Source organism: Pseudophryne corroboree, chromosome 6, assembly GCF_028390025.1.
Source record: "Pseudophryne corroboree isolate aPseCor3 chromosome 6, aPseCor3.hap2, whole genome shotgun sequence".
Taxonomy (NCBI): Eukaryota; Metazoa; Chordata; class Amphibia; order Anura; family Myobatrachidae; genus Pseudophryne; species Pseudophryne corroboree.
The window spans coordinates 86963245-86990045 of record NC_086449.1 but is presented as its reverse complement, the minus strand read 5'-3'; the positions used below and the strand labels follow the sequence as shown (position 1 = coordinate 86990045).

At 47.4% G+C, this 26801-nt stretch overlaps 1 protein-coding gene across 4 annotated transcripts in view; it reads left to right on the top strand.

Moving 5' to 3' along the window:
* The window catches only part of LOC134936382 (potassium channel subfamily T member 2-like), a 245676-nt gene that overhangs the window by 116494 nt on the left and 102381 nt on the right, over positions 1–26801 (top strand). For all 4 annotated transcript variants that reach the window (XM_063931414.1, XM_063931413.1, XM_063931411.1 and 1 more), the window contains exon 9: positions 18942–19036. In XM_063931414.1, the coding sequence (XP_063787484.1) occupies positions 18942–19036 (95 nt within the window). The remainder of the gene's footprint in view (positions 1–18941; positions 19037–26801) is intronic.

Sequence of the window (26801 nt, the reverse complement as noted above, 5' to 3'; positions counted from 1 at the left end):
TTGCATTAAAATTTTCTTACTTGGAAAGTAGTCCTGATGTTGGCCGTAGTATCCGTAAGGCGGGTATCTGAATTGGTGGCTTTGTCTCACAAAAGCCCTATTTAATCTTCCATGCTGATAGAGCGGAGTTGAGAACTCGTCAACAATTTCTGCCGAAAGTGGTTCATCGTTTCACGTAAACCAGCCTATTGTGGTGTCAGTGGCTGCTGACGCATTGGCGGAATCAAAGTCTCTCAATGTGGTCAGAGCTTTGAAAATCTATGTCGCCAGAACGGCTCATATTGGGAAAACAGAGGCTCTGTTTGTCCTATGGGATCCCAACATGGTTGGGGCTCCTGCTTCCAAGCAGACTATTGCGCGCTGGATCTGTGCTACGATTCAGCAGGCTTATTCTACGGCAGGATTGCCGTTACCGAAATCGGGGAAGACCCATTCTACTAGAAAGGTGGGCTCATCCTGGGCGGCTGGCCGAGGGGTCTCGGCATTACAGCTTGGCCAGGCTACTACTTGGCCGGGATCAAACACCTTTGCGAAGTTTTACAAGTTTGATACCCTGGCTGATGAGGACCTCTTGTTTGGTCATTCGGTGCTGCAGAGTCGTCCGCACTCTCCCGCCCGTTCTAGAGCTTTGGTATAACTATAAACCCCATGGTTCTTGAAGCATCCTCTAGCCTCTAGGACGTATGAGAAAATAGGATTTTAATACCTACCGGTAAATCCTTTTCTCTTAGTCCGTAGTGGATGCTTGGCGCCCGTCCCAGTGCGTACTGTATCTGCAGTCATTGGGTATGTTTACACACATGGTGTGTTGTGTTGAAGTCAGCCTGTTGCTGACGATATTCAGGCCATGGCATGCGTTGTGCTGTTATTGCTTGTGTTATCACACACAGGTTGTGTTATGCTTTCTGTCAGCGTATTGCTGCATATTCTTCATGCCGTCGGCTGGGGTTCTATTGAATGCCACGTTCTGTGGCATACTGAGGTGTGAGCTGGTAAAATGCTCACCGTGGTTTAACAAAAAATTATTTCCTCGAAATGTCCGTCTCCCTGGGCACAGTTACTTAAACTGGAGTCTGGAGGAGGGGCATAGAGGGAGGAGCCAGTTCACACCCAATCAAAGTCTTAAAGTGGGCTTATGTCTCCTGCGGATCCAGTCTGTACCCCATGGTTCTTGAAGCATCCCCAGCATCCACTACGGACTAAGAGAAAAGGATTTACCGGTAGGTATTAAAATCCTATTATAATATTTATAGATAATGGCCCTCATTCCGAGTTGATCGGTCGCAAGGCGAATTTAGCAGAGTTACACACGCTAAGCCGCCGCCTACTGGGAGTGAATCTTAGCTTCTTAAAATTGCGACCGATGTATTCGCAATATTGCGATTACTAACTACTTAGCAGTTTCAGAGTAGCTTCAGACTTACTCTGCCTGTGCGATCAGTTCAGTGCTTGTCGTTCCTGTTTGACGTCACAAACACACCCAGCGTTCGCCCAGGCACTCCCACCGTTTCTCCGGCCACTCCTGCGTTTTTTCCGGAAACGGTAGCGTTTTCAGTCACACGCCCCTGAAACGCCGTGTTTCCGCCCAGTAACACCCATTTCCTGTCAATCACATTACGATCGCCGGAGCGATGAAAAAGCCGTGAGTAAAATTACTTTCAACATAGCAAAGTTACTTGGCGCAGTCGCAGTGCGAACATTGCGCATGCGTACTAAGCGGATTTTCATTGCGATGCGATGAAAAATACCGAGCGAACAACTCGGAATGAGGGCCAATATACAGTTATTTTGGGGTTTGTTTTGCTCAATTTAAAAAAGGCATCCAGTTTCCAACACATTAGGCCTAATTCAGACCTGATCAATACGCTGCGTTTTCGTACAGCCTGTGATCAGGTCTGAACTGCGCATGCGTATGCACCGCAATGCGCAGGTGCGTCGGTCTGCAACGACAGGTGTCGGCGGGCAGTGACGGAATGGTGCGAGAAAAGCGATCGCATGGGCAATCGCAAGGTGACTGACAGGAAGAGGCCGTTTGTGGGTGGCAACTGACTTTTTTTAAGGAGTGTCCTAAGAAACGCAGGAGGGACCAGGCATTTGAAGGGAGGGTTTCTGACGTCAGCTCTGGCCCCGATCATCGCACTGGAAGAGTAAGTCCTGGTCTGTGCAGCTTTCCTGCACATGCGATCGCACCCCTGCACAGCGATTTTCCCCTCCCCCTGTAGGCGGCGACTACCTGATCGCAGGGATGCAAAAAACGTACCCTAGCGATCAGGTCTGAATTAGGCCCATTATTAGTTTTTATATTTACTTTATTATAAAAGCTCTGATTTATCTGCATTAATTAACACTAGTCCGGGATATTTCAGGCTCATTTCCTCTTGTAAAGGCCCTGTGGTACCGATGGACTCAGGCCATACTTACCGACTTCTGGGCTGCTCTCTCCGGGAGAGAGCAGCCCGTCGGCTCAGCAGGGGGGGCTGGCAGTCAGGTGACGCGCAAGGGGGGCGTGCCGGAGGCGGAACGGGGGCGGGTCGGATGCGGAACAGGGCGTGGCTTCTGGATCGCGTCGTTTAAGCCACGCCCCCCACCGTGTAATGCCGCGATTACCGGCATTATACAGCAGGGGGCGTGGTTACGATGACGCGATTCAACAAGAATCGCGTCATCGCCTGCTCGGACCGCCCACTTTACTCGTTAAGTGGGCGGCGGGCAGGGGGTGACCCTCGTAAATCGGGAGACTTGCCTGCTCTTCCGGGGGGCCGGGAGGGTCACCCGTTTTTCGGGAGCCTCCCGGCCATTCCGGGAGGGTAGGCAAGTATGACTCAGGCCCATCTTCCAATGTTTGCAATCTCCATGCCTTCCTGCTCATATCCTGTCCTGCAAAGGGGAATCTCGTTTTTCATAGCAGTACGGTTGGTGTAGTGGTTAGCATTACTGCCTCACAGCACTGAGGTCATGGGTTTGATTCCCACCATGGCTCTAAATGTGGGGACTTTTTATCTTCTACCTGTACTTGAGTGGGTTTCCTCTCCGGGTACTCGGTTTCCTCCCACAATCCAAAAATATACTGGTAGGTCAATTGGCTCCCAACAAAATGAACCCTAGTGTGAATGTGTGTGTGAACATGTGGTAAGGAATATAGGGCCTAATTCAGACCTGATCGTAGAAGCGCTAAATTTAGCACATCTATGATCAGTCACACCGACATGCGTAGGGAAGTCCAGCCCAGGGCTAGTTCGCCCCGCATGTCAAGCCCGAACTCCCCCCGCTCAAGTACTAAAGCAGCCCCCCTAACCGCCAGGCATGCCTGCGTTGCCCGGACTGCGCCCCCTAAGTGGCAGGCAAACACCACCGGCCCGCCCTCTCCTGCCCAGCGACTGCCTCGGCCTGTCAATCAGGCAGAGGCGATCACAGGGCTGAGACAGCCGTCGGCTGTCTGGCATGCGCCGGCGCACTGCGGCGCACGTGCAGTTCAGACCTGATCGGCTGCTGTGCTAAAACTGAATTAGGCACATAGATTGTAAGCTCCACAGGGACAGGGATTGATGTGAATGTATTCTCTGTAAAGTGCTGCGCAATATGTGTGCACTATATAATTAACTGCTAATAAATAAATACATAGCACGGCATATAATTGTGTCTATTGCAATATCACAGCCAATATTGGTAATATGAGCTTATAGCGCCTTATACAGTACTGTACATGCCCCTGCAACTACCACAATACGGGTTGATGATCCTGTTGAAATTGATAAGCTCATTTTCTCTTACGTCCTAGAGGATGCTGGGGACTCCGTAAGGACCATGGGGAATAGACGGGCTCCACAGGAGACATGGGCACTAAAAAGAACTTTAGATATGGGTGTGCACTGGCTCCTCCCTCTATGCCCCTCCTCCAGACCTCAGTTTGATACTGTGCCCAGAGGAGACTGGGTGCACTACAGGGAGCTCTCCTGAGTTTCCCTGAAAGAAAGTATTTTGTTAGGTTTTTTATTTTCAGGGAGCACTGCTGGCAACAGGCTCCCTGCATTGTGGGACTGAGGGGAGAGAAGCACCCCTACTTAAATGCTAGGCTCTGCTTCTTAGGCTACTGGACACCATTAGCTCCAGAGGGAGTCGGAACGCAGGTCTCTCCTTGCAGTTCGTCCCGGAGCCGCGCCGCCGTCCTCCTCACAGAGCCGGAAGATAGAAGCCGGGTGAGTATAAGAAGACTTCAGAGGCGGCAGAAGACTTCAGATCTTCACAGAGGTAACGCGCAGAGGTAACGCTGCGCGCCATTGCTCCCACACACAACAACACACGGAGGCACTGATGGGTGCAGGGCGCAGGGGGGCGCCCTGGGCAGCAATTTTACACCTCTAGGACTGGCAAAAGTATATATATATATATATATATATATAGGCTGAGGGCTGTATATAGGTATCCCCCGCCAGTTTAAAAAAAAAAATCAAGCTGGACCGAAGCCCGCCGCGGAGGGGGCGGAGCTTGATCCCTCAGCACTAACCAGCGCCATTTTCTCCACAGCACACCGCTGAGAAGCTGGCTCCCCGGACTCTCCCCTGCTGAACACGGTGACAGAAGGTTTTAAAGAAGGGGGGGGGGGCACATATTTGGCGCAGTGAATATATACATATATAAAAGTGCTGTATATCTCTGAGAATTTTTTCCAGGGTCCTCGGCACTGGGTGTGTGCTGGCATACTCTCTCTCTGTCTCTCCAGGGGGCCTTGTGGGGGAATTGTCTCCAGATTAGAGATTTCCCTGAGTGTGTGGGGTGTCGATACACGTGTGTCGGCATGTCTGAAGCGGAAGGCTCTTCTAGGGAGGAGGTGGAGCAAATGAGTGTGGTGTCTCCGTCTGCAACGCCGACACCTGACTGGTTGGATATGTGGAATGTTTTAAATGCAAATGTGAATTTATTACACAAAAGGTTGGACAAAGCTGAGTCCAGGGAAGGTTCAGGGAGTCAAGCTCTGCCTTTCACTATGTCGCAGGGACCTCCGGGGTCTCAAAAGCGCCCACTATCCCAAGTAGTAGACACTGATACCGACACGGATTCTGACTCCAGTGTCGACTATGATGATGCGAAGTTGCAGCCAAAATTGGCTAAAAGTATTAATTATATGATTATTGCAATAAAAGATGTGTTGCATATCACAGATGACCCCTCTGTACCTGACACGAGGGTCCACATGTTTAAAGAAAAGAAGCCTGAAGTTACTTTTCCCCCTTCACATGAGCTAAATGAGTTGTTTGAAAGGGCTTGGGAAACTCCAGACAAGAAACTGCAGATTCCCAAAAGGATTCTTATGGCGTATCCTTTCCCGGCTAAGGACAGGATACGGTGGGAATCTTCCCCAAGCGTGGACAGATACCTTATCTGCTGATATTGATACGCTGGATAAGGAAACCATTTTATTAACCTTGGGTCATATTAAGGATGCGGTCCTATATATGAGAGATGCTCAGAGAGACGTTGGCCTATTGGGTTCCAGAGCCAACGCTATGGCGATTTCTGCTAGGCGAGTCCTGTGGACCCGACAATGCACGGGTGATACCAACTCGAAGGCATATGGAGGTTTTGACTTACAAGGGTGAGGAATTGTTTGGGGAAGGTCTCACGGACCTGGTTTCCACAGCTACTGCAGGTAAATCAACTTTTTTGCCTTATGTTTCCTCACAGCCTAAGAAAACGCCACATTATTAGATGCAGTCCTTTCGGTCGCATAAATCCAAGAGAGTACGGGGATCTTCCTTTCTTGCCAGAGGTAAGGGCAAGGGGAAATAGCTGCCAACTACAGCTAGTTCCCAGGAGCAGAAGTACTCCCCGGCTTCTACTAAATTCACCGCATGACGCTGGGGCTCCGCTGAGGGAGTCCGCCCCAGTGGGGGCACGTCTTCGACTTTTCAGCCACGTCTGGGCTCAATCACAGGTGGATCGCTGGGCAATAGACATTGTTTCCCTGGGCTACAAGCTGGAATTCGAAGAGGTGCCTCCTCGCCGGTTTTTCAAAAACGGCCCTACCGGCTTCTTCCCCAGAGAGGGAGGTAGTTTTAAATGCAATTCAAAAATTGTGTCTTCAACAAGTGGTGGTCAAAGTTCCCCTGCTTCAGCAGGGGATGGGGTATTACTCAACCCTGTTTGTGGTCCCGAAACCGGACGGTTCGGTCAGACCCATTCTGAATTTAAAATCCTTAAACGTATACTTAAAAAGGTTCAAGTTCAAGATGGAATCGCTCAGAACGGTCATCGCCAGCCTGGAAGGGGGAGATTATATGGTGTCCCTGGACATAAAGGATGCATACCTTCATGTCCCCATATATCCGCCTCATCAGGCGTTCCTGAGATTTGCTGTACAGGATTGTCATTACCACTTTCAGACGTTGCCGTTTGGGCTTTCCACGGCCCCGAGGATTTTCACCAAGGTAATGGCGGAAATGATGGTGCTCCTGCGCAAGCAGAGAGTCACAATTATCCCGTACTTGGACGATCTCCTAATAAAAGCGAGATCAAGTGAGCAGTTGCTAAACAGCGTATCACTGTCCCTGAGGGTATTGCAGCAGCACGGCTGGATTCTCAATCTCCCGAAGTCACAGTTGGTTCCAACGACCCGGTTGCCTTTCTTAGGCATGATTCTGGATACAGACCAGAAAAGGGTTTTTTCTCCCGAGGGAAAAGGCCCAAGAACTCCTGAGCTTGGTCAGGGACCTCTTGAAGCCAAAAAGGGTGTCGGTGCCACACTGCACTCGAGTTCTGGGAAAGATGGTGGCGTCTTACGAGGCCATTCCATTCGGCAGGTTCCATGCAAGGACTTTTTAGTGGGACCTTCTAGACCAGTGGTCCGGGTCGCATCTACAGATTCATCAGATGATCAGCCTGTCCCCCAGGGCCAGGGTATCTCTCCTGTGGTGGCTGCAGAGTGCTCACCTTCTAGAGGATCGCAGGTTCGGCATTCAGGACTGGGTTCTGGTAACCACGGACGCGAGCCTCCGAGGATGGGGAGCAGTCACACAGGGAAGAAACTTCCAAGGGCTATGGTCAAGCCAAGAGGCTTGTCTACACATCAACGTACTGGAATTAAGGGCCATATACAACAGCCTTCGTCAAGCGGTCAAGCGGAGAATTTGCTTCGCGACCTACCGGTTCTGATTCAATCAGACAACATGACCGCAGTGGCTCATATTAACCGTCAAGGCGGAACAAAGAGCAGGGTGGCAATGGCGGAAGCCGCCAGGATTCTTCGCTGGACGGAAAATCATGTAAGCGCTCTGACAGCAGTCTTCATTCCGGGTGTGGACAACTGGGAAGCGGACTTCCTCAGCAGACATGATCTATATCCAGGAGAGTGGGGACTTCATCAGGAAGTCTTCGCAGAGATTGCAAGTCAGTGGGGACTGCCTCAAATAGACATGATGGCGTCACGCCTCAACAAGAAACTTCCGAGGTATTGCGCCAGGTCAAGGGACCCTCAGGCGGTAGCAGTGGACGCCCTGGTGACACCGTGGGTGTTCCAGTCGGTCTATGTGTTCCCTCCTCTTCCTCTCATTTCCAAGATATTGAGAATTATAAGACGAAGAGGAGTACAGACAATTCTCATTGTTCCAGATTGGCCTCGAAGGGCCTGGTATCCGGATCTGCAGGAAATGCTCACAGAAGATCCGTGGCCTCTTCCTCTCAGAGAGGACCTGTTGCAACAGGGGCCCTGTCTGTTCCAGGACTTACCGCGGCTGCGTTTGACGGCATGTTGGTTGAACGCTGGATCCTAGCGGAAAAGGGCATTCCGGATGCGGTCATTCCTACTCTGATGAAGGCTAGGAAGGACGTGACAGCAAAACATTATCACCGTATATAGAGGAAGTATGTGTCTTGGTGTGAGTCCAGGAATGCTCCTCCGGAATAATTCCATCTGGGCCGTTTTCTTCACTTCCTACAGACTGGAGTGAATTTGGGCCTAAAATTAGGCTCCATTAAGGTTCAGATTTCGGCCCTATCCATTTTCTTTCAGAGGGAATTGGCTTCACTCCCAGAAGTACAGACTTTTGTGAAGGGAGTGCTGCATATCCAACCTCCTTTTGTGCCTCCAGTGGCAGCATGGGACCTTAACGTGGTGTTGAGGTTCCTTAAGTCTCACTGGTTTGAGCCTCTTCAAACGGTGGAATTAAAGTATCTCACTTGGAAAGTGGTCATGTTGTTGGCCTTGGCATCGGCAAGGCGAGTGTCTGAGTTGGTGGCTTTATCTCACAAAAGCCCCTATCTGATTTTCCATGTGGATAGAGCGGAGTTGCGGACTCGTCCTCAATTTTTGCCTAAGGTGGTATCATCTTTTCATATGAACCAACCTATTGGGGTGCCGGTGGCTACGCGGGACTTGGAGGATTCCGAGTCTATTGATGTGGTCAGGGCATTGAAAATTTATGTGGCCAGAACGGCTCGGGTTAGGAAAACAGAGGCTCTGTTTTTCCTGTATGCAGCCAACAAGGTTGGCGCTCCTGCTTCTAAGCAGACTATTGCTCGCTGGATCTGTAACACGATTCAGCAGGCTCATTCTACGGCTGGATTGCCGTTACCAAATTCGGTAAAGGCCCATTCCACTAGGAAGGTGGGCTCTTCTTGGGCGGCTGCCCGAGGTGTCTCGGCATTACAGCTTTGCCGAGCGGCGACTTGGTCGGGTTCAAACACCTTTACAAAGTTCTACAAGTTTGATACCCTGGCTGAGTAGGACCTCATGTTTGCTCAATCGGTGCTGCAGAGTCATCCGCACTCTCCCGCCCGTGTTGGAGCTTTGGTATAATCCCCATGGTCCTTACAGAGTCCCCAGCATCCTCTAGGACTTAAGAGAAAATAAGATTTTGAACCTACCGGTAAATCCTTTTCTCCTTGTCCGTAGAGGATGCTGGGCGCCCGTCCCTGTGCGGACTAAATTGTGCAAAACTTGTATATAGTTTTGGCTTACATTAGGGTTATGTTACAGTTTTGATCAGTCTCGGGCTGATACTGTTTTGTTTCATACTGTTAACTGGTTCGTATATTCCATGTTATACGGTGTGGATGGTGTGGGCTGGTATGAATCTTGCCCTTAGATTAACAAAAATCCTTTCCTCGTACTGTCCGTCTCCTCTGGGCACAGTTTCTCTAACTGAGGTCTGGAGGAGGGGCATAGAGGGAGGAGCCAGTGCACACCCATATCTAAAGTTCTTTTTAGTGCCCATGTCTCCTGCGGAGCCCGTCTATTCCCCATGGTCCTTACGGAGTTCCCAGCATCCTCTACGGACTAGGAGAAAAAGATTTACCGGTAGGTTTAAAATCTTATTATTGTCATGTTCCCATACCTTGTTGGAATATAGCTACAGGCAAGTGATTCAGTCCAAGGAAACACATATCATCAAGGTTATCTACCTGCATTTGTTGCCAAATTGGATGCAATTCCTGGTTGCCTATTGCTTGGGATTGATCCATGTGTGTGGCCGGCTTATTTTGCATCAATGAGGAACATCCTTATCTAAACAGGCCCATCTTGTGTGAAATCACAATGTGCAGGTACACACTTATGCACCTACACTAAGCATGATTGCGCCGGTCTGTGCCTGGCGACGTGGGGTGGTGGTGCGACAGGGCGCTCTAATGTAGTCTGAGTGCAGAAAAGGAATGTCTGTACAAATTTAACTCAACGCCTACATACATCTATTACGCTGAACTTGTCATTTACCACATACTGCTAATGCCAAAATAGACGTGTCATGAGACGCTACTACACTATGTAGACAAAAGTGATTGGACAACCCTCCATGCGCAAGCAAGGTGGTTTGCTCCTGCAGCAGACACGTGTTCGTGAAGGTATAAAACGGGCAGCTGGGCACTGATTAGATCATTTGCTAATGACATGGCTTGCTGGAACGAGCTAACCAAGTTTGAAAAGGGGATCATTGTAGGCTGCCCGATGTCATGTTTCCAGGGCAACAGAAAATTTGGTAACCAGGATGGACTGGCCCGCCCAGAGTCCAGATCTTGAGAATCTCTGGGACAAATTGTCTACATAGTGTTCATATGGACTGAAATATGCTTATTTTGTAGTAAATTATTCCCATTTTCCAACACCGTTTTGTCAGGATCTTTCCCTGCGCCGCCATATTGCTAAATGAGCCCCTATATCCTAGTGTACATTGTACTTTTAATGCCTGATTATACGCACGTCAGTGTCTGCATCTTTTTCCAGTCGCATGTCTATGTCTTTCTGCAAATACCACTGCAGTAGCCTTCTCTGGTGTACGTCCGTGGGTGCGAACGAGCATGGACTGAGATGACCACTGTCAGCATCTGTATACGCTGAAGTACCACTAAAGATCACCATCCAAACTTTCACTAGCTCTATGGCAAGTGCAGATTATTCATCTGACTATGGCCTCCTATGTGAACGATTCTGTGTCTCTGTATCCAAACTTTATCAGCGACACACCTACAACACTTCCATAACCCGCCCATAACATAGACCAGATTCGTGAGTCCACTTAGTCACCCCCCTATCACCGCCCAGGAACACCCAATACATTTTCAGAACGTTTCTGAAACTGTGAGTAAGATGCATGATGAATGGCTTTGTGAATGTGATGCACTAATGAAAATCGCAAAGGACAGCTCTTTCAGTAAAATTGTCCTTTGCATTAGAAGGACTTCTGGGTTTAGAACCCAGGAGCCCTTCTGGACATGCATTGAGTGACGCATGGGCCTCTGGAGAATCTGGATTCCTCTCAAGGGGAAGCCCATAGGCTACTATAGGGTAATGCCATCTGAAGAAGGTGTTGCCGGCCACATCCAAGTTCCAGAATGTATCATGTAATGGTGCATATGACAAAAGCAACCAAATAGCAGAAAGCGTAATTTTCTGAGGTTTGGCCGCAGTTTTAGCATTGCTGCATCCTGCCCTGTGTGTCTGAATTGCTGTGTGCACTAACTCTGGATGCATGTGCAGAAGAAATACATTACTCCACCGCGCGCGCCTAGCGCCACCGCTGCCTCCGACTCAGAATCAAGCCCTTAATGGGTTGTTTGAAACTGCTTATGACAGAGAGACGGAAGTGCCTAAAAAGTCATGTATATTCTGGTGAATGAAGGTTTGCGGAGGAGACCTGTGTAGTGATATACGACTGTACTCCCCATGCCTTGTCATTTGGGGCAACAGTGGGTAATTGGAAGCACCTCCACACAAGCATGAATGAACAAAAGGCACAGATATTTCTTTTGTACTATCCGCATGCAGCATATGTACAGTATAATGAGCTGCTGCAGCAAAGCCCTTTGGAGCGCAGCTGTGAAAACCTCCTCACTCACCTAGCTGCTGCTTCTATCTATGCAGCTAATGCAGCCTCAGGGAGAAGCCGCTCACACAGTTCCATGTATCGTGCTGCTAATGAATGCGAAGTGTTCTGTCTTACCATGCTTAATTGCTCTGTAGCTTCACGTGGCCTCTTTCTACCATCTATTTTTACCATAGCATACAATATTGTGTGAATCACGGCAGCACATGCATACTTAGCACATAGCTGTAGACCGAAACACTATGGAATAACGACGACTGTCAAGTCTTTTTTTTTTTTTTTCTTCAGTATAACTAAAAAGCATTTTTCCTAAATTGGGAAAGAAGTTACAGTCCTACAGGTTCTAATGCTATCATTTGTAAGTAAGGAAATAAGGTTTTCCAATTAGGGGGCTGCAGTGGGTGTGAGCCGCACCCAGGTGGCACCTTCTGAAGGGTGACACCAAAATGTCAACTCCTCAGTGACAGAAGCCGGGTGTTTGCACTGTAGCATTACTTGCAGCACTCAGCTCCTGTCCTAGTGTAAGAGCCGGCAGTACAGCCAGATGAGTCTCCGGGGCCAGTCCAGCATCTCTGGGAAGGCACGTCCCCTTTTCGAGTGCGCGCCTTCGGCAGGGTAGAGTGTCCTTTCCAGCGCACCGGGTGTTCTGACCCCAGTGCCGCAAACGTATTTGAATATGCCGCACATGTTTACCATGTGGCCATTGGCCCTCTATAGTTAGGGGCATTAAAGTGTTACAGTATACTGTGTGTGTGTGTGTGTGTGTATGTATATATATATATATATATGTATGTATGTATATATATATATATATATATAGAGAGAGAGAGATTTTGCCTGCAGGTATAACACAAAGCTGCTCGGTATAATAGTACCCAATGAATACGAGGGATGTGGTATGATTTGTCGACATGAAAAAACTTTAGGGATAGAGAAAAATAGATTAAATCTAGAAAGTCAGCCCGCAGAGATAAATAAAGGAAGTTTTTCACCTTCTTCCACAATGTCCAGCACTAAATGAAAAAATATAAATCACTACTGTGGCGCTTTTCTGAAAAACATGTGTCCATCAATCTGTATAATAATCCTCCTGACGAAATGCGTCCAAGGAACTTCCAATACGTTCTATATACTTGGTCGAGTCACATTATTATGACCACCAGCTAATAGCCAGAGTAACCGCCGCGTGCAGCACAGACAGCAGCTAGATGGGCTGAGCTGTCATTTTAGACACACATCTGGTAGCCACCAGGTTCATTTTGATGGTGAGCTGCTACATTGTAGCGTGTCAGTCGGCCCTCACGAACCTACGCAGCCGATGTTCACCTCTCACGTCAATGGCAGGTGGTGCTCTGCAGTTTGCACGTCGGTTATTCGCAATGGTGCCATTTGTCCAGTCACGATACACTTTCACCACAGCAGCACGCGGACAGTTCACAAACTGCGCTGTTTCAGAAATACTGCCACCCTTGGCCCGAAAGCCGATGGTCATCCCTTTTTGCAACTTGGATAAATTACCCCTTTTACCCATGACAGCAATGAGTGATATGTGTTCAGACGGCCTATCACACACCTTACATACCCACCAAGCCAGCGCACAACACGTGATGTTACATTGTGGGCTGCGCGCTGTCGAATTCAAATTTAGGAGGTGGTCATAATAATGTGACTCGACCTTGTATAAAACCACGCCATAAGAAAATTACATTAAGGAGAAAAAAAACTCCCAATAGAGTGATACTATAAAAAAGTATTTTATAACAGCAATAAAACAAATACATATACAGTAGGATAAAATAATGGTCAATTCATAGTACAAAATATATCCCCCTTTTAGTATTATGCCTACCAGATGGTATGAAGACCTTAAACTCATAAACCAGTCTAATGTTCCGGGTACATCAGTGGATAACATATTTAGGGGACTATGGGATCTATGTACTAAGCCTTGGAGAGTGATAAAGTGGAGAGAGATAAAGTATCATCCAATCCGCTCCTAACGGCTGTGTAACAGGCTTTCAGAGGGGTGGCACTACAGACGTGTCCGCTCACATCTAGCCTCCCACCATGTTAAACAGCCCATTGTGACTTTGTAGAATCAGGTGTCTTTTGATTAAACTTTTTCCATTAAAATGCATCATATTCACAAAACCGATGTGAACAGGACGCACAAGCAGCTTATGCTGATTGAAATGATATGCGGCATGCCTATATTCTGTGTGCGACCGCATCTGCATATGATATGCACTGCATAAGAAAACACTGTAAATGTACCATTTTGTATGGCAGATACAGGCACAATAGCACACAGAATATAGACATGCCCCTTATCATGCCAATGCTTGTGCGTCCTATTCACATAGCGTGGCAAATAAGACACATTTTCTGCAAAAAAAAAGAGGCCCAGGTGCTAACAAAGTTGACCGGGACGTTGCAGCTCACTCATGCCATACATCTCCCGCTGCATGGCATACTGAGGCAAGATGTATGAGGACACATCTGTAAGTCCAGTAGCTCCACTTACTGCATTTTGGATAGTGAATCCATTCTCTGAAGTGTGATGATTTGTCGACAGTCATCAGGTTGACATTAGATTGTCGGCATAGTTGAACTCTCAACATTCATTATATGTATTCAGATGATATGTTGACATGATCAACTGTCGACAAACCGTCCTTGGTGGTCTAGTAGTCTCAGGGTTGTGTCTATCTCCCCTTCAGTGAATGTCGCCTTAGAGGGAGTCGGACCACGTAAACCATGGGACATACCATGTGAATCGCAACGGCAGGGTGAGGAGCAAAGTGTAACATGTGACCCAAAGTGTACCCTCGCAGGCTGTGAAATGTTATGTCCCATAGGTCACATGGTTTGATGACATCAGAACCTACATTCAGTGAATGGACTGTAGCTGCTACCGTGGTCTCTTACCTTCTACCAGCGGCTCCAGCTCTGGGTCCCGGCGGTTATGTGATTATGGTATCACTTCCGGGTCAGACCTTTGAGGGACCCGTGTTTTTTTTTTTTTTTTAGGTATTTTCACACTATCCTTAACCCTAATTCCTTCCCCTAACATGACATCCAGATAGCCAATAAGATGCAGTTTGAGATCCAAGTAAATTTGGCTAAAAAAGCAAGTAACGTTTTGTCTGGAACAAACCATGTTGCCATGCTAGGGGAGGAAAGACGTGTATGTTTCCTGTGCAGGGTGGATACTGTCTGCTTTTGCATGTAGCCCACAAATGCTCTCTCCTATCTTTTCTTGTATGTCCCTGCACTTTCTTAAATTTAACATGTTTAAGACTGAGCTGATCATCTTCCCACCCTCCCGCACAACCTCGCCTCCCACAATTTCATTATCTATAGATGGCACTACTATCTCCTACTGTATAGCCCCCAAGTGGGCTGTCTTGGAGTAATACTTGACTCCTCCCTCTCCTTCAAACCACACATTCAGTACCTATCACAAACCTGTCATTTTCATCTCCAATATATTTCCAGGATCATACCCTTTCTCACCCAGGATGCCACTAAGACCCTTATTCACTCACTGGTCTCTCCAGACTGGACTACTGTAATCTCCTCCTGACTGGCATCCCTAACACATACATCTCTCCACTCCAATCTATCCTCAGTGCTGCTGCCCGGATCATCTTCCTCACTAAACGCACTATATCTACCTCCCCTCTTTTACTAGCCCTTCACTTGCTCCCCTTCCCCTTCAGAATCCATTTCAAGCTTCTCAAACTCACTTACAAAGCCCTCACCCACTCCTCTCCCAGTTACATCTCTCACCTTATCTCCCTTTACACTCCTGCTCTTCTTCTTCGCTCTGCTAATGCACGCCGCCTCTCCTGCCTTCTGATTACCTCCTCCCACTCCTACCTCCAAGATTTTGCAGGTGCTGCTCAATTTTTCTGGAATTTTCTACCTCTCCCCCTCAGACTCTCCACCTCTCTACAAAACTTCAAACGGGCTCTCAAGACACACTTCTTCACCAAACCCAGCCAAATCTCAGCCTAAGCCTTCTGTGGCTCACGCTCACTTTCTACCCCATCTGTGTCAAAATGTAATCTCTCACGAGCAGGGTCCTCTTCCCTCATACTCTCTCTTACTTCACCTATCTTCTTTTCAATACTCCCTTTGATGGCACCAAATCCTTCGTTTTTTCTGCCACCATGATACTTATTTCAGTGCTGTTTACTGACACAGCTATGTTTATATATACCCTCTACTTGTCCTATATTGTATTGAACTGTAAGTCACTGTCTTCACGTTTTGCTTTTTTGTTTTTGTTTGTAATTGGGCGCTGTGAATCCCTTGTGGCACCATATAAATAAATGATAATAATAATAATAATAATAATAATAATAAATGTTAGGCAGCTTTTTTCTTACACTGCAATTCAGAGTTCAGTTTGAACACACCCCAGTCGAAACTAAATCTCTTTGCACATGTTACATCTGCCCCAGTGCAGCATGGCTTTGCCCTGGTGCAGAGTTACTTGCTTTGCTTGCAAATCAGAAGCAGGCCCTATGAAAGATATTGGCCAATTATAAATCTAGAATATTAGCAACAATGTAAAATCACGTGTTTCTGACACTTTGTCACTTTCTCCCACATCTCAGAGCTGCTTTGTTGAAAATGATTTTCATTCAAGTGTTCCGTTTTCTGTAATTCCTGTGGTTAATTTTTCATTTTACATCTGCAGAACAAGCAGCATGCACTCCCATGGTGTTAATAATGCAGATAAATTGAGTTTTCTCTGCTGAATACAATATCTATAAATAATAGTTTTACAATAGTTTGTGCGGCAGTGATATATGAAGCCTATTTATAAATCAGGCAGATTTGTCTTTATGAATATGCCTATAATTAACTCCTTCTAGCAGTGATCTTTCATGACCAGAATTGGTGGGGTGTATCTATATAGGGTTAATGGCCTCAACTGATGGTTGAGACGGGCTGCTTGGCCGGGGGGGGGGGGGGGGCAAGGTTGGGTTTGATCAGGGATTTGTGTCTACGGGGGATCATGGGCACAGTTGTGTGTTCCATTTTTTCCTGCATTGTAGCAGTAGGTGTAGCGGTTGTGCAGGTAGCAAAATATTGGGGGCTTAATTATAAAATAGAAATTTGTTTTGAAAGTCTAGATTTCTATATACCTCGATGGTGAGTCAAGTAAGTGGTTAAAGTGTTTATAGTGTGCACTATTGTCAACACTGCTTATGGTAGTGTATGTTATGCATGAGTGGTGTGCCGTTTTCTTTTACTCCACACAGAGCCGGCCTTAGCTATAGGCAGGCTAGGCATTTGCCTAGGGCATTCAAGCATGTCTAGGGGCATCCAAGCATGTCCCTGCAGCATCTCATGCTGAGAGGGACAGTCCGCAAACTAACTGTTACTTTCCAAATGTATTCAATCAGTACTTGTATACACTGCTGTTTACATTTGTCAAAAAAAAATGCACACTGTGCCTTAAACTTCCTCTGACATGCTTGAATGCCCCTGACTTGTGAGACCTCAGACAGACAGCAGAAGCCCAGTAAATGCAATTCCTGGACCTGTGACATTTTTACTGACTATATAAGGTTATTACTGGATGGCTTCTTATGATAACACATGTGTATTTTGGAAGACTGCTTCACAGAAACCTGACATCACCTATACTGCTTGTGCACATGGGGGAGGGGGATCCTGCCATCCTGTGTGTGTCCCTTATCCCTGTGCAAACCCCAGGTGTCTGCAGGGACATAACATGGGCAGTGTTCTCCCCACACTTTATTTCCTAGTCAGTCCATACCGTAAAATTCCCCTGCCATCTAGCACTGTAACGTTGTCAGTAAGTTGCGTTGTGCTATTTCTATATGAAACATCAGTGCAGCGTGACTTTTGGACACATCAGACTGGAGGGCAGAGCATTTAGCTCCCACAGTATAAAGTAAAGTGCATGCAGTTAACGGGAGTAACAGACACCAGCAAACACACTGAATAGTGAAGAGAATGGACAGTTTCTACATGTTTGATACTGATCTTTTTGTATAACCAGCAAGTGTGGCAGTATCTGTGGCAGTATATGTGTATTATGGGCATTACTAATGTGGGGCATATGTGTAAGGTGCATTACTGTGTGGCATTATGTGTATTATGGGCATTACTAATGTGGGGCATATGTGTAAGGTTCCTTTACTGTGTGGAATTATATGTATTATGGTCATTACTGTGTGGCATTGTGCAGAGTTGAACTGGCCCACAGGGAGGTAACCCCCCGGTGGGCCCCACTACCTGAGTGTTGCAGGTATAGATGCAGAACTAGCGGCGGAGCTAGGGGGCACCAGACAAAATTTTGCCTAGGGCATCAAATTGGCTAGGGCCGGCTCTGACTCCACAGCTGGTAATTTTGTCACAAAAGGATAACGTAATGCATTAGTGAGTCTGGATGGCCTGGCTGGTGGCCTTCAGAGTACACTCTTAGTCCATTTTTTGGAAAGAAGAAGTTTGGGCAACTAGACTGAAGCTCCCCATACATTACTGCGACTTGTCTGAGGTACAAGTCAGATCCGATTTCTCTTGAACTCCCCTGGCAGCTCCCCGGGAGTGCTTCTATCCGATCTGGCACCTGATGTGCCATTTTTTTACATGCGATTAAACGCATGCTGCTGCCGCTGTGTAGTTGAGTGGAAGGTTCCAGAGTAATGGCACTCAAGTGAAGACATGCAACAAAATTGCATGCGATATATCGCATATGCTAAAAAAAATCCAGCTGCAATTTGCACCTGATGGCTGTGATTCCGATTTATCCTATGTGCAGCAAGTCCGATCACCAACTAAGCCCTGATGCGCACGGGACCGTGCATGGGATCGGATCAGATGTCAAACACCTGCAATTTGGCCAGTTTTCACCCGATTACTCGGCCCGATCCATCAGAATCTGGTGAAAAGAGGCCATATCGGACAAGTGTATTACCAGCTTAAATCCTTGGTGTATGGAGAAGGGGGGAGGCCTGAGGATGTACACTGTGCAAAACCATAAATCTCAAATTGAAGTCCACCCTCCGTCACCCCTTCATTAAATTAAAAGGACACAGAGGCTGCCTGTCATTATTACATGTGTCAATCCCCCGTGTATAGAGATTTTTATTACATTGGCCAAAGTGTGGCTACAAATGCCCATCTTCACAGTGCAACACAGAGGTGCAAAATGGGTCCCGCAAATTGAACAAGACCCAAAGTCCATCTGCCCTGAGCTAGTACAACATTTGTATTATTGTGAGAAGTTGAAATGGGCATGTTTCACCTCATGCATCAAATAACAGCCCAACAAATATGCTCTTTCCACTTGTCTACAAATTTTCAGTCACTTCAGTTCCCTGCAAGAGGAAATCTAGTTTGAGGAATGCTCTACAAACCTAAGCGTGCCTGCAAGGAGCACTCTCAATCCTCCCAACTCCTGCCATCAACGGTGCAAACTTCTGCACTCTGTAGCAGATATTTTTTAAAAGTCACCCTTAGGCAGCAGAATGACTTAGCAGACCCTTGTTTGCCTTCTAAAATGCCGGACCAGCACAGCATGATGTCAGACAGTAATGGTGTAGCTTCTTTCTGTCATGACTGTATCTCTCATCTCTCTATTAGAATGACTTGCATCGAGCTATACAGAGGACGCACTCTGCCATGTTCAATCAAGTTTTCATCCTGATTTGTACACTTGTCTGCCTCATGTTCACCTGGTAAGTACACATTGGAGACATATAATTATACCATATTGTAATCAATCAGGAGCTAAAGGATAGGTGTGAGTGCACCTGCAATCAGTGCTACAGTATGCTGTGTCTTTGAAGAGTGTGGTTTGTCAACTACTGTACTGGTTTAATATTACTAAAAATAAATAAAAATAAATGACAGCACCCTCTAAAGGTTAAAACTAGGTACTGCGCAATCTTCATATCTAAGCAGGAGTCCTCCAATATGTGTGTGTAAAGGTACAATTATATGGTAAGCAATATATACTAAGGGGTCTATTCATGAAGCAGTGAAAAGAGTGGAGAAGTAAGCCAGCGGAGAAGTTGCCCATTGGAACCAATCAGTGTTGTGGTAACATTTATAAAGCGCATTCTACAAAATTATATGTAGCGGATGATTGGTTGCCATGGGCAACTTCTCCACTGGCTCACCTCTCCAAACTTTTCACTGCTTCATGAATGATATTAATGAAGAAGTGATAAGAAGAAACATACGAGCTAAAAGCTCTATGTATTAAATGGTGAAAAGCCCAATTTTTGGCACAAACACCAAGGGATGTATTCGGTATGTAATACCGGCTGACGGGATGCCGGCTGAAAGTATCCCAACAGCGGCATCACGTCTGATAGAATACCGGCAGCGAGTCTTCTCGCCATGCATCAGGCCCGGTGGTGAGATTTGCACGCTACAGGTTCTACTCTAACTCGGTTGATGGTGTGGACCCATCGAGTGGGAATTACAGGCAGGTGTCGGTATTCCGACCGCTGGTAAAATGTCGGCTGTCGGGATTCTGGCGTCGGTCTCCTGACCACCAGGATCCTGACAGCCGGCATTTTGACTGCATCCCCAAGGGATCAGAGCAAGAAAGGGTGTGGTATGGAGGGTCGACAGTGTCTAGGTCGACCACTATTGGTCGACAGTAACTAGGTCAACAGGGATGCTAGGTCGACATGGTCTGTAGGACGACATGGTCTAGGTCGACAGGTCAAGAGGTCGACATGAGCTTTTTATGTTTTTTTCTTTTGGTTGTTGTTTTCTCCGTACAGTGACCGGGAACCCCAATTAGTGACCCATGTCCCCTCACATGGCTCGATTCGCTCGCCATGCTTCGGGCAAGGTGTCTTGCTGCGCTCGGCACAGGTTACTATTCCCAGTCGTAGGCCGCATGGATCGGTAAGTATGGAAAAGTTCAAAAAAGAAAAAAAATGTGAAAAACCTTTTGACCTGTCAACCTAGAACATGTCGACCTAGAGACCCTGTCGACCTAGTTACTGTCGACCAATAGTGGTCGACCTAGACACTGTCGACCTAGTTACTGTTGACCTAGAGACCGGATACCGCAAGTAATGCCAGTGCTGCTGATGGCAGTACTCCCCGTCTGTTGTATTATTTAAAATATTTTTTGTTTATTTTACAACTATTTTTTCTCTGACGTCCTAGTGGATGCTGGGACTCAGTCAGGACCATGGGGAATAGCGGCCCCGCAGGAGACAGGGCACAAAATTTAAAAGTTTGACCACTAGGTGGTGTGTACTGGCTCCTCCCCCTATGACCCTCCTCCAAGCCTCAGTTAGGTTTTTGTGCCCGTCCGAGCAGGGTGCAATCTAGGTGGCTCTCCTAAAGAGCTGCTTAGAAAAAGTTTGTTAGGTTTTTTATTTTCAGTGAGTCCTGCTGGCAACAGGCTCACTGCAACGAGGGACTTAGGGGAGAAGAAGTGAACTCACCTGCGTGCAGGATGGATTTGCTTCTTAGGCTACTGGACACTAGCTCCAGAGGGACGATCACAGGTACAGCCTGGATGGGTCACCGGAGCCGCGCCGCCGACCCCCTTGCAGATGCCGAATAGAGAAGAGGTCCAGAAACCGGCGGCAGAAGACGTCTCAGTCTTCATGAGGTAGCGCACAGCACTGCAGCTGTGCGCCATTGCTCTCCGCACACTTCACACCAGCGGTCACTGAGGGTGCAGGGCGCTGGGGGGGGGCGCCCTGGGCAGCAATGTAATATACCTATTCTGGCTAAAATATATCACATATAGCCCCTGGGGCTATATGGATGTATTTAACCCCTGCCAGGTTCCAAAAAAAACGGGAGAAGAAGCCCGCCGAAAAGGGGGCGGGGCCTATTCTCCTCAGCACACAGCGCCATTTTCCTGCCCAGCTCCGCTGCGAGGAAGGCTCCCAGGACTCTCCCCTGCACTGCACTACAGAAACAGGGTAAAAACAGAGAGGGGGGGCACTTATTGGCGATATTTATAATATTTGAGCTGCTATAAAGGGAACACACTTATTAAGGTTGTTCCTATATATATTTATAGCGCTTGGGTGTGTGCTGGCAAACTCTCCCTCTGTCTCCCCAAAGGGCTAGTGGGGTCCTGTCTTCTATCAGAGCATTCCCTGTGTGTCTGCTGTGTGTCGGTACGTGTGTGTCGACATGTATGAGGACGATGTTGGCGTGGAGGCGGAGCAATTGCCTGTAATGGTGATGTCACCCCCTAGGGAGTCGACACCAGAATGGATGGCTTTGTTTATGGAATTACGGGATAGTGTCAGCACGCTACAAAAGTCGGTTGACGACATGAGACAGCCGGCAAACCAGTTAGTACCTGTCCAGGCGTCTCAGACACCGTCAGGGGCTGTAAAACGCCCTTTACCTCAGTCGGTCGACACAGACCCAGACACTGACACTGAATCCAGTGTCGACGGTGAAGAAACAAACGTATTTTCCAGTAGGGCCACACGTTATATGATCACGGCAATGAAGGAGGCTTTGCATATCTCTGATACTGCAAGTACCACAAAAAGGGGTATTATGTGGGGTCTGAAAAAACTACCTGTAGTTTTTCCTGAATCAGAGGAATTGAATGACGTGTGTGATGAAGCGTTGGTTACCCCTGATAAAAAACTGCTAATTTCAAAGAAGTTATTGGCATTATACCCTTTCCCGCCAGAGGTTAGGGCGCGCTGGGAAACACCCCCTAGGGTGGACAAGGCGCTCACACGTTTATCCAAACAAGTGGCGTTACCGTCTCCTGATACGGCCGCCCTCAAGGATCCAGCTGATAGGAGGCTGGAAAATACTCTAAAAAGTATATACACACATACTGGTGTTATACTGCGACCAGCAATCGCCTCAGCCTGGATGTGCAGTGCTGGGGTGGCTTGGTCGGATTCCCTGACTGAAAATATTGATACCCTGGATAGGGACAGTATTTTATTGACTATAGAGCAATTAAAGGATGCGTTCCTTTATATGCGAGATGCACAGAGAGATATCTGCACTCTGGCATCAAGAGTAAGTGCGATGTCCATATCTGCCAGAACCAAACGGCATATGGAAGTATTGCCGTATAAAGGAGAGGAATTATTTGGGGTCAGTCTATCGGATTTGGTAGCCACGGCAACAGCCGGGAAGTCCACCTTTTTACCTCAAGTCCCCTCCCAACAGAAAAAGCCGCAGTCTTTTCAGCCGCAGTCCTTTCGTTCCTATAAGAACAAGCGAGCAAAAGGTACATTCATATTTGCCCCGAGGCAAAGGAAAGGGTAAGAGACTGCACCAAGCAGCCCCTTCCCAGGAGCAGAAGTCCTCCCCGGCTTCTGCAAAGGCCTCAGCATGACGCTGGGACCTTACAAGCGGACTCAGGGGCGGTGGGGGGTCGCCTCAAGAATTTCAGCGCACAGTGGGCTCACTCGCAGGTGGACCCCTGGATCCTGCAGGTAGTATCTCAGGGTTACAGGTTGGAATTCGAGAAGTCTCCCCCTCGCCGGTTCCTAAAGTCTGCTTTGCCAACGTCTCCCTCCGACAGGGCGACGGTATTGGAAGCCATTCACAAGCTGTATTCTCAGCAGGTGATAGTCAAGGTACCCCTTCTACAACAGGGAAAGGGGTATTACTCCACGCTATTTGTGGTACCGAAGCCGGACGGCTCGGTAAGACCTATTCTAAATCTGAAATCTCTGAACCTGTACATACAAAAATTCAAGTTCAAGATGGAGTCACTCAGAGCAGTGATAGCGAATCTGGAAGAGGGGGATTTTATGGTGTCCTTGGACATCAAGGATGCTTACCTTCATGTCCCAATTTGCCCTTCACACCAAGGGTAACTCAGGTTCGTGGTACAAAACTGTCATTATCAGTTTCAGACGCTGCCGTTTGGATTGTCCACGGCACCCAGGGTCTTTACCAAGGTAATGGCCGAAATGATGATTCTTCTTCGAAGAGAAGGCGTATTAATTATCCCTTACTTGGACGATCTCCTGATAAGGGCAAGATCCAGAGAACAGCTGGAGGTCGGAGTAGCACTAACTCAAGTAGTGCTCCAACAGCACGGGTGGATTCTGAATTTTCCAAAATCCCAACTGATCCCGACGACACGTCTGCTGTTCCTAGGGATGATTCTGGACACTGTTCAGAAAAAGGTATTTCTTCCGGAGGAGAAAGCCAGGGAGTTATCCGAACTAGTCAGGAACCTCCTAAAACCAGGGACAGTGTCTGTGCATCAATGCACAAGAGTCCTGGGAAAAATGGTGGCTTCTTACGAAGCGATTCCATTCGGCAGATTCCATGCACAAATTTTTCAGTGGGATCTGCTAGACAAATGGTCCGGATCGCATCTGCAGATGCATCAGCGGATAAAATTGTCGACAAGGACAAGGGTCTCTCTGCTATGGTGGTTGCAGAGTACTCATCTGTTAGAGGGCCGCAGATTCGGCATACAGAACTGGGTCCTAGTGACCACGGATGCCAGCCTGAGAGGCTGGGGAGCGGTCACACGAGGAAGAAACTTCCAGGGCGTGTGGTCAAGCCTGGAAACGTCTCTTCACATAAATATACTGGAGCTAAGAGCAATCTACAATGCTCTAAGCCTGGCAAAACCTCTGCTTCAGGGTCAGCCGGTGTTGATCCAGTCGGACAACATCACGGCAGTCGCCCACGTAAACAGACAGGGCGGCACAAGAAGCAGGAGGGCAATGGCAGAAGCTGCAAGGATTCTTCGCTGGGCGGAAAATCATGTGATAGCACTGTCAGCAGTGTTCATTCCGGGAGTGGACAACTGGGAAGCAGACTTCCTCAGCAGACACGATCTTCACCCGGGAGAGTGGGGACTTCATCCAGAAGTCTTCCACATGATTGTGGTCCATTGGGAAAGACCAATGGTGGACATGATGGCGTCCCGCCTCAACAAAAAACTGGACAGGTATTGCGCCAGGTCAAGAGACCCTCAGGCAATAGCTGTGGACGCTCTGGTAACACCATGGGTGTACCAGTCAGTGTATGTGTTCCCTCCTCTGCCTCTCATACCCAAGGTACTGAGAATTATACGGCAAAGGGGAGTAAGAACGATACTCGTGGCTCCGGACTGGCCAAGAAGGACTTGGTACCCGGAACTTCAGGAGATGCTCACGGAAGATCCGTGGCCTCTACCTCTAAGAAGGGACCTGCTTCAGCAGGGACCGTGTCTATTCCAAGACTTACCGCGGCTGCGTTTGACGGCATGGCGGTTGAACGCCGGATCCTAAGGGAAAAAGGCATTCCGGAAGAGGTCATCCCTACCCTGGTCAAAGCCAGGAAGGAGGTGACTGCACAACATTATCACCGCATTTGGAGAAAATATGTTGCATGGTGTGAGGCCAGGAAGGCCCCGACAGAGGAATTTCAACTGGGTCGATTCCTACATTTCCTGCAAACAGGATTATCTATGGGCCTCAAATTAGGGTCCATTAAGGTTCAAATTTCGGCCCTGTCGATATTCTTCCAGAAAGAATTGGCTTCAGTTCCTGAAGTTCAGACTTTTGTAAAAGGAGTACTACATATACAGCCCCCGGTTGTGCCCCCAGTGGCACCGTGGGATCTCAATGTAGTTTTGGATTTTCTCAAATCCCATTGGTTTGAGCCACTCAAATCGGTAGATTTGAAATATCTTACATGGAAAGTAACCATGCTACTGGCTCTAGCTTCAGCCAGGAGAGTGTCAGAATTGGCAGCTTTATCATATAAAAGCCCATATCTGATTTTCCATTCGGACAGGGCAGAATTGAGGACGCGTCCTCATTTTCTGCCTAAGGTGGTATCAGCGTTTCACCTGAACCAGCCTATTGTGGTGCCTGCGGCTACTAGCGATTTGGAGGATTCCAAGTTGCTGGACGTTGTCAGAGCATTGAAAATATATATTTCAAGGACGGCTGGAGTCAGAAAATCTGACACGCTGTTTATACTATATGCACCTAACAAGCTGGGTGCTCCTGCTTCTAAGCAGACGATTGCTCGTTGGATTTGTAGCACAATTCAACTGGCACATTCTGTGGCAGGCTTGCCACAGCCTAAATCTGTCAAGGCCCACTCCACAAGGAAGGTGGGCTCATCTTGGGCGGCTGCCCGAGGGGTCTCGGCATTACAACTCTGCCGAGCAGCTACGTGGTCAGGGGAGAACACGTTTGTAAAATTCTACAAATTTGATACCCTGGCTAAGGAGGACCTGGAGTTCTCTCATTCGGTGCTGCAGAGTCATCCGCACTCTCCCGCCCGTTTGGGAGCTTTGGTATAATCCCCATGGTCCTGACGGAGTCCCAGCATCCACTAGGACGTCAGAGAAAATAAGATTTTACTTACCGATAAATCTATTTCTCGTAGTCCGTAGTGGATGCTGGGCGCCCATCCCAAGTGCGGATTGTCTGCAATACTTGTACATAGTTATTGTTACAAAAAAATCGGGTTGTTTATTGTTGTGAGCCATCTTTTCAGAGGCTCCTACGTTATCATACTGTTAACTGGGTTCAGATCACAAGTTGTACGGTGTGATTGGTGTGGCTGGTTTGAGTCTTACCCTGGATTCAAAATCCTTCCTTATTGTGTACGCTCGTCCGGGCACAGTATCCTAACTGAGGCTTGGAGGAGGGTCATAGGGGGAGGAGCCAGTACACACCACCTAGTGGTCAAACTTTTAAATTTTGTGCCCTGTCTCCTGCGGAGCCGCTATTCCCCATGGTCCTGACGGAGTCCCAGCATCCACTACGGACTACGAGAAATAGATTTATCGGTAAGTAAAATCTTATTTAATCCTTTTTCCCCCACACACGTATGCACATCCCTTCATATTGACAGAAATGTGTAGGTTACCATTAAAAACTGCACAATTCTAATGGAAAATTGCACTGATAACTGATTACGGCCCTAGAAAAAGCTGCCTTATCGCCACTTTTTTAAAAAAAAGACCCCTATAAAATCAAATACTTCGTAGATACAGTGTTTCATTTTTAGAAATAGGCAACCTGGGGCTTTCCAATTACTGGGGATATGAAACTTGGAATAAAAGAAGTTAAACTCGTTCTCGTGATAGATCTTGCTCAGGAGATATTACTTTTTCATGATTATTTCTCCAGTTCCATTGCAACCTATAAATATTTTATTGGACATTTTATCTGCAAAAAGTAGCATAGCAGTTATGTAAATGAAGGGTAATAATTGTACAGCTGGTGCCTTTCATGCACCTATGCAGCCTAGACTCTGGAGAAACGCTGGACTTTAGTCCATTTGTGTTAATGAGCATTTAAAGGGAGATAAAACTGTGGAATCATTTCATAATGAAAGTAATAATGGAGAGATATTGTACACCATGATATTATTTATGGGAAGAGTTTTATCATTGTTTTGTTAATATCTGTGCTCTATGTTGGGAATATTTAATGATAATGAAGCTGGTAGTGTCATTAGTCAGTTAACAAATGATTGTAGGCTGTGCAGCGCTGGTGATGTCAT